Source organism: Terrapene carolina, unplaced genomic scaffold, assembly GCF_002925995.2.
Source record: "Terrapene carolina triunguis isolate 2854851 unplaced genomic scaffold, T_m_triunguis-2.0 Scaffold42, whole genome shotgun sequence".
Taxonomy (NCBI): Eukaryota; Metazoa; Chordata; order Testudines; family Emydidae; genus Terrapene; species Terrapene triunguis.
In genome coordinates this window covers 54026274-54035066 of record NW_020664393.1, presented here as the reverse complement: position 1 = coordinate 54035066, position 8793 = coordinate 54026274, and the positions used below count along the sequence as shown (strand labels likewise).

General features: G+C 41.6%; 1 protein-coding gene across 1 annotated transcript; it reads right to left on the bottom strand.

The window, feature by feature from the left end:
• Positions 1-1557: 1557 nt before the first annotated feature.
• On the bottom strand, positions 1558-8572 carry RSAD2 (radical S-adenosyl methionine domain containing 2). Its single transcript, XM_026653107.1, has 6 exons — positions 8242-8572; positions 6916-7077; positions 6286-6515; positions 3379-3528; positions 2380-2412; positions 1558-1722 (listed from the first exon to the last, which is right to left on the bottom strand). Exons 1-6 carry the CDS (start codon positions 8570-8572, stop codon positions 1558-1560), a joined length of 1071 nt encoding a protein of 356 aa, XP_026508892.1.
• Between the last annotated feature and the right edge of the window lie 221 nt (positions 8573-8793).

The following is an 8793-nucleotide window of genomic DNA, read 5'->3' as shown; positions in this document are numbered from 1 at the left end:
AAGTGTAATAACTGAAATTACTTCTAACTCGTGTTTTTGAGTTTACTATATTTCAAGTTGATGCTACCCCTTGAAATCAAAGGTGGCTGTTATTAAATTTTATTGGTTTCACTTACAGCTTGTATGTTATTGGTGCAGCTACTAAATAAGGGTGATTACTAAGCCAAGCTGGCTTCTAAATGAAGACATATGGTATGTGAACTTTGTGGTTTCTGACTTCCTGGCTTAGCAAAATATACAGCAAATAACTCTAGCATTTCTTTAACACAAGGCAGGCATTACAGAATTCTGTCCACTCTCTCTAATAGAGCTCCCCACGAGAGCAGGATGTGGAGGAAAAATCATTTAAAAAGTAAGATTTGAGTGGATTCACGTAAAAAGCAAAATATTTGGTTTTCACCTTGAATACTTTTTATTAAAACAAAAGATTGTTTCCCATGGGAAACACTGTCAGTTTCCAGTTAAATAATGTTTGCCATCAAGGGTAAAAACATGATTATGTTTTGAGAAAAATTTCATATTCTCCCCTAACAAAAGTAGTGTTCTCTAGTGAACACGAGAAAATTGCACCCTGCATCACATTTACAAATACTGGAGGAAATATGCACTTTCACAAATAAATGCTTGCAAAGTGACAATTGGATGTTTCACTTGGCACTGGTTTCCATTTAACTTAATTTAGCTTATGCCTCAGTCATATATTATGGTAACTAGCCCGATTCAACAGTTCTTACTCAAGAAAATGTCAGCATTGTCTTCAAAGCACTACTGATTTGCCCCCCAGTGACATAGCCTGGAATTGTAACTTATTATTTCTTAAGAACTAGGCAGAACAAGCTTCATGATAAGAAATCTACCTGTCTAACTTGTCATTAAAGAAATATATTATGATGTTGCATTTGTTGTTTTTGTTTTTCTGGGTCACTGATTTATTATTTTAAAACTATTTCCTATATGACTTTTTCTAATTTAATGCAATAGTCTTTATGCCTAGAACTACATATATTTTTACAATATATTTTACCATAGTGGAAGGTGTAGTTTAAGAATTTTAAGAGACTAGGTAAGTACTAGATTTGGGAGCAGGGCCGTAGCAACAAAGAACGTGGCCCCCTCCGAACGGTGGCCCCCTCCGAACATATGTCCGGGCGGGGCCCCTTACAATGCAGAAACTGGAATGCGGTATTTATTTTGCCACTTTTAGGGGCCCCCTTCCTTGCGGGGCCCCCTCCGGTCGGAGGGTACGGAGGGCGCTCGCTACGCCTCTGTTTGGGAGATCATCTTATATCTAAATTCAATCATTATTTAGCAATCCCTGAGTATACAGTAGATAAAAACAATCTAAATTTCAAAAAGATTAGTTTTAAGCAAGCTAAAATTTAAAGTTACACACACTATTTTCTCTGCAATTAACATTACTCTACTTTTAATTAAAAATGGTCTTTGGCATATATATAAAGCATAAAAATAAGAAACAAACATACAATACTTATGTCAAAAATAATTATTATTATTATAGTACTACAAAGCACATGTGCAATAAAAAAATACTTGGAGTCACCATTCTAGCTTCATATCTGCTTTACTCCACACATATTTTCCTCCTCGATTCAGAAACATCTTCTCATCAAATCCACTGAATTTTATAGCATGTTCTACGCCTACATCCAGGATAGATTTGGAAGGCTCTTTCCGTCCATTTCTACAGTTCAGAAAACGCATCTAGAAAATTCATAGATTAAGAAAATTAGAAAGTGGCTAAAAGTGGAGTATTTCTACAAAATTAAATAACTTAAACCCCAATCCTGCGAAGGCTCAGACACATGGTTAGCTCTATGCATGTGAGTAATAATTCCACTGAAGCCAATGAAACTACTCGCAAGTGTAAAGTTAAGCACATGAGTAAATCTTTGCAGGACCAGGGTCTTTTTTTTCTCCTAAAAGATGGTACAAAGAGAGTTAGAAAATATCCTGCTTAGTTTACATATAGGTAAAGAATACACATTCCCATACAAATTAGTTCTGCAAAGTGAACTTCACAGTGAGGATCAAATATAACAGATGTGTAAACTATGATCTTGATCCTGCAATTGGTTGCATGCAGGTGGACCCCTATGCACTTGTGAAGCTGCTCACTCAGGTCCATTTGCAGGATCAGATCCTGTGTCTGAGTTGTCTAAATGTTTATGATGATGAATACAATTTCCTTGCATCCACAGGTAGCAGGCCATTCTTTCAGAAACATGTGGAAAGTACTGTATAGGGGTAAACATTAAACTGAAATAATTGTAATTTAGCCTGCTAAACCATGAATAATAGCATAGCCCATATTAACTGATAGACAAATATTAACTCATTAAGTAGCAAACAAAAACTTACATATTCATCCAGAATGAGGTATGAGTCTCTCATCTGTAAAAGTATAGAAAAAAACTATAAATTACTAGACAAACTAAAATCTATGGTTTTAGTGAAAGTTAGGGGAGAAGTAAGGTATAGGCATAATAAGTATCCATTCCCTTAGGGCCTGATCCAAAGTCCTTTGGAATCAGTTGGAGTCTTTCCATTCACTTCGATGAACTTTGGATCATGCTCTTAGTGAGTAGCAGATAGAGAACCATGAAGGTGGCTTTTTATGAAAGAACGAATTGTTGCTTGACTACCATTTTTTGTTTGGTTTAAACATCAGATTGAAATATGGGTGCTCAAATGGATTCAGGTGCTTTTAAAATATATCCAATCACTTACTTGGATGTTCACATCAGCACTTAGATATGTACAGTGAATACCCATTTTACATGTTTAAATGATTATATGAAATTCAAAAGGAAGGATGTGGCCTATTGAGGCATCCACATTTGAAAACTGGGTTCCGAATTTTAAAAAACTTGTTATCTATTAAAATGTGACCATCCTTAAATGTTGTGATCTGGCACTAAATTCCTCTGGATTCTTTTTTGTTTTGTTTTGTTTTAAATTCACTATGCAGGTTTTCGCTTAGAAAACCTAACCTATTACTGTTACTCTGTTGGTATTTTTAATGCCCCCATCTACCTTAGTACCACCAACATTGCCTGGTCCAGCTACCATAGAAATCAATTGCAAAATTCCCACTGATTTCAATGGGGGTGGAATTGGGCTCCATAACTGTCAGTATCCCAGTGTTATGTGCTTTTCACTCCATACGGAATAGATTTTTTTTTAAATTCTCCAAATATAAAAAAAACCAGCTGCTAAAGGAATTATATTGTCTCACTTCTGCTAAAGGAATTATATTGTCTAACTTCTAAGCAAAGTATTAGTAAGCAAAGCATTAGCTACCATGCTATTTTCTAGTTTCTGATAATAAAGAATTATCAAAGGATAGCTTCATTTTACCTTCTGATTAGATTCTGGTACTAAACATGAGATCTCTCTATGGCGATCTAGGAATCGTTCAAAATCTTCATCGCTGATAATAAATTTCTCTGCTTCTCTCAGTGCATCTTCACCTGTATTCTCTCCTTCAATGAGCAGGCATTGGAATACCTGAAAGACAGAAAGTATATGATGAAGGTTGTATATCTGTCATAATTACCATGGGAAAAAACAAAACATAAACCCCACCATGACTGAGAGGGCCTGGGTCTCTCTTTTCACAGTGGTTTCAACTGGCTGAATCTTCAGTGAAGTCAACGGAGTGACACCAGCATACCATGGAGTGTAAAACCAGCGTAAATGAGAGACACCAATAGGATGAAATCCTGGCCCCATTAAAGTCAATAAGAGTTTTGCCATTGACTTCAGTCCAGTGGGGCCAAGATTTCTCTCATCGTTTTTTTCCTAGAGATCAAACTGCTTGATGCCCCACTCTGTTATACCAGTTTTATTCCAGTTCAATTACATTTATTTCAATTGAATTAAAATCCTGCAAACTAGTGTAATAGAGTGGAGGATCAGGCTCTAACAATTGAGAAAGACTCTTCCATGTGTCTTTGCACATTTAAAAGCATGCTAGCCTTACAAGATTTTAAACTAATGAGGACAGCTATTTAACACTTTTCTAATGAAAAATATACTTAATAATAATTAATATTGTGTATTCAGACTTCTTCCTTTTTTCAAAGTAATATGACATTTTCAATTTTTTTTCCTATAAAAAAACATGACTGTGACGTTGTGCAGTCTATATGGTTTTATAAAAACATGATAATAAGTGAATATAATGTAACTGGGATAGTTTTATAAAAATTTGACAATAAGTGAATATAATGCAACTGGGATATGCTTCGTGCAAAAGGTCTCTTGTAAGGTATCATTACAAAGTGCATAATCTACTGAGTATGATCATCTAATTTGTATAAATGTACCACTCTTGTATCTAAAACTAGAAATATAAAATGTAACTCTGAGGGCCTATTGTAATTATGTAAAGTGTGGGCCATTAATGATGGTTTGGAATCTTGATGACTCCCATTGTCTGCAGATGGCTGTTTACCTGTGAGTCTTCCTGTATATGTGTGTGCTGGCAAGTGAGTAATGAAGTCTTGCAGTGACATGTGATCATGTCACCTGAACTGGAATCCATCTTTAACCTGGTGCTTTTCCAGTGAGGGGGGGTGGAAACCCAGAGAGACAAAGGGTTCCCGCCTTATGCAAAAGATATATAAAGGGGTGGAACAGAAGAGAGAGGGAGAGGAGCCATCATGGAGAAACCCCTAGCTAACACCTAAGCTGGAACAAGAGCTGTACCAGGGGAAAGAATTGTGCCCAGGCCTGGAAGGTGTCCAGTCTGAGAAAAACTTACTGAAGCATCTCTGAGGGTGAGATTATCTGTATTTAGTTTGATTAGGCATAGATTTGCGCATTTTATTTTATTTTGCTTGTGACTTACTTTGTTCTGTCTGTTACTACTTTGAACCACTTAAATCCTACTGTCTGTATTTAATAAAATCACTTTTTATTTAGTAATTTACTCAGAGTATGTATTAATACCTGGGGGGGAGCAAACAGCTGTGCATATCTCTCTATCTGTGTTATAGAGGGCGAACAACTTATGAGTTTGCCCTGCATAAGCTTTATGCAGGGTAAAACGGATTTATCTGGGTTTAGACCCCATTGGGAGTTGGGCATCTGAGTGCTAAAGACAAGCACACTCCTGTGAGCTGTTTTTAGGCAAACTTGCAGCTTTGGGACAAGTGATTCAGACCCTGGGTCTGTGTTGGAGCCGGACTGGAGTGTCTCGCTCAGCAAGACGGGGGGCTGGAGTCCTGAGCTGGCAGGGAAAACAGAAGCAGGGGTAGTCTTGGCACATCGGGTGGCAGCTCCCAAGGGGGTTTCTGTGATCCAACCCGTCACAATGACATTCCCTATATGTCCCAAAATCACCAGACTTCTGTATGGTGAAAAAATATTTCCTTGTAAATAACACAAAAGGGCAAATTCTCGACAGTATCTGAGTGTCACTCAAATACAGTGAGGCAGGTGGCCTGTCTGGGAATCGGTTACAGATCCCTGATACTAAGTGCCATCAGCAATTAGAGCCACAGCTCTATCTCACCCAATTGGAAGATCAGGCATAGCAGAGCTCTGCTCCACCATGCCCCCTTCCTGGAGGGTTGCCAACTTTCTAATTGCACAAAACCAAACACCCTTGTCCCGCCCTTCTCTGAGGCCCCGCCCCCACTCCCTCCAACCTCCTCCCCCCATCGCTTGCTCTTCCCCACCCTCACTCATTTTCACTGGCCCGGGGCAGAGGTTTGGGGTGCAGGAGTGAGTGAGGGCTTGAGCTGGGGGTCCAGGTTCTGGGATGGGGACAGAAATGAGGGGTTCAGGGTGTGAGAGGGGACTCTGGGCTTGGGCAGGGGATTGGGGCATGGGAGGGGGTGAGGGCTCCGGTTGGGGGTGCGGGCTCTGGGGTGGGGCCAGGGATGAGGGGTTTAGTGTGCAGGAGGGGGCTCCAGGCTGGGGCTAAGGGGTTCATAGTATGGGAGGAGGCTTGGGGCTGGGGGAGAGGTTCTGGGTGCGGGGGTGTGGGCTCTGGGGTGGGGCTGGGGATGAAGGGTTTGGGCTGCAGGAGGGGGCTCCAGGCTGGGGCTGAGGGGTTTGTAGTATGGGAGGCCTGCTTTAGCCCTGCTGCCCCACTGACCAGACTCTTATAGGCCCAGTCAGCAGTGCTGACTGGAGCCGCCAGGGTCCCTTTTCAACCAGGCATTCCAGTCAAAAACCAGATGCCTGGCAACCCTACCTTCCTGCTTCTCCCCTTTCCCTGAGAAGAGAACATGTGGCCTTGTATTTCTTGCTTACCTTCCATCGGACAGGATTTAGTGCCTCAATCTGTTCGTTCATATCTTCGTCAACATTAAATCTATTAATTACTGAATTTAACTTAAAAGCCACAGCATAATCTCGGCACCACTTTCTCAGTCTTTGGAGATTCTCAATGTGGTTCTTGTTTCCTTGTCCACGGCCAATTAAAACATTGACTTCCTCATCAAAACTATCACAGGAAACTGCAAGAATGTCTAGATATTCACCTGAAATAGACAAAACATTACATTATATTCAATGTCTGTAGTAAAGAGTCATTAAGTGCCCAGCTCTGCCACCTTCCACCTTCAAGTACACCCTCAAAACCCATCATGAGGAACCCTATCAAAGAGGATTCCACATGGTCATGGGAGGACTGGAGAGCATCTCAAAGGTGACACACCTCTCTTCTACACAGACATGGGACACCTGGGGCTAATGTATTTAAAGTCAGTCTAAATACCTCCGATTTAAAAGTACACGTAAAACTATTTGGTTTTGTTTGCATTTACTGTAAATGTATTATTAACAAAAATATCCACAGTCAGACACCTTACTATAAAGTTGAATTGAGAAGACTCCTGAAACCCATGCATCTTTTTAAACATATACATCATTTTTTCTTACCGTAGCGCTTGAACCATCGTTCTCTAATCATGCTGCCATTGCTCACAATGCTGACACTTGGCAGTTTTAGTTCCTGCTTGCAAAACTGGACCAATTTGCCCACAAATTCTCCTCTCTCTTGCAGAAATGGCTCTCCTCCTGAAAAGTTTATTTTTTCCATACCTAGTATTTGACAAAAAAAGAGAAATACTATTTATATTGGATCAATTTAAGTTTCGGGAACTTTTTCTCACAACATATGCACAGAAGAATGTAGATGATTTGCACAGATATACTAATGGTGAACCACAGTCCATAGAGCTCCCATTGAGTTCAATAAACTGTTTCAAATATGTATGAAGAGGGGAAACCCCTTTTTCTGCTAAAGTTTTGCTATGATTTTCATAAACATATGAAATTCCCATTGACTTCAATGGAGCCAAGATTTCACCCCTCGTCTCTATTCAGGATGTAAAGTACCATGCACATTATTGTATAGAAGATTATTTACAAATCATTAAAATTATAAGGCCAATATTTTCAAACCTGGGTATCTGAAAAGCTACTCCTAAATCCACATTTAGATACTTTATTTATGGATTTAGCAGGCTATCTTCAGGCACTCAAGCTTTGAAAATGTGGGCTAATAATATAATAATCAGTCCTCTTTACTTGTAAACCAGACCTTTACAAGTCAGATTTGCCTCCCCACTTTTAGATGATACCAGCCTCTACTGCAGTTTTTGTATCTTTTCACATTTAAGGCAGCAACTAGATTGTAACTTTCAGGCACAGTTTGAGCTCCCTCCTAGTTGAACCAAAACTAAACCTATTCGTCTGAAATGGCAAAGGAGGTTTATTTTTTTTACCGGGGAGAAATTTTGGCTACATTTTATGAAGATGCCACACAGCAGCACTGCTCCAAATTTGTCCCCCCTATACTGTACTTTCAATACTTTTTCAGCACATGACTGAATAAGGAGAGAATTGGAGACTGAACCTACTCTGCTGGGCTTCTTTAGGTCTGGGTCACAGCTTTAATTCAGGGCTAGCAGAGAAAGGTGCGGAGGGAGGGAGAATTGGGGAAATTTTTGATCAAAAGGGGGGATTTTGTCAATTCCCCTCCCCATAAAATTCAACATTTGGATAATACATTTAAAATAATCCTAATAATTAATAATAATAATAATAATAGCAATCAATCAGAATTTGGACCATGTCAGAGTATTTGCTGCACTAATTGGATGACCTAGCCAGGCCGGCGGCGGATGCCCTCAGCCTACAGCCCTGGTCCCAGCAGCGGAGTTCACCCCGGAGGTCCCAGGACCAGCGGTGGGGCAAACTCACCCGCCTCCTTGAGCATGGCCAACCCCCTCCTGGCCTCCTCGAGGGGCAGCACGAAGGAGGTCTTGGCCGTGTGGAAGCAGAAGCCGCAGCGGTAGTTGCACTGGCGGGTGAAGTGATAGTTGACGCTGGTGGGGACCGTGGGCACCTCGGCGCCATCCGGCTCCCCAGCGCCCTCCTCCAGCAGCGGGGGGCTCCTCCCCGGCAGCAGCGCCCCCCGGAGCCGGCAGGAGAAGGGCGCTAGGCAGAGCCACAAGGCGCTCAGCTGCGCCTGGAGGACCCGGAATAGCATCGCCAGCGCCTGGGGCAAGCTGCGCATCTCGGCCAGGTGCATCGCGGTGCTGGGCTGCAGCGCTCTGGAGCGCCGGGCAGGGGCGCGGGCTCCATTTAATAGCGGGGAGCATGTGACAGGCGCTGCTGGCTGGGGAAGGGAAGGGGGCAGTTTCGGTTTCCATTACGGAGAAGCGAAACTTGGCCGCGGGGGGCTGCAGCAGGCGAGAGGTGTGTGGAGACCGCGGCGAGCCCGTTTACACCGGGCCACTCCCACTCCCTGCC

Excerpts from the sequence above, each read along its gene's own strand:
- RSAD2 (XM_026653107.1), bottom strand. The coding sequence starts at position 8,572 with ATGCACCTGGCCGAGATGCGCAGCTTGCCCCAGGCGCTGGCGATGCTA. Across the intron at positions 7,078-8,241 it reads GGCCATGCTCAAGGAGGCGG|GTATGGAAAAAATAAACTTT; the intron begins GTGAGTTTGCCC and ends GTCAAATACTAG. Across the intron at positions 3,529-6,285 it reads TAAATCCTGTCCGATGGAAG|GTATTCCAATGCCTGCTCAT; the intron begins GTAAGCAAGAAA and ends TCTGTCTTTCAG.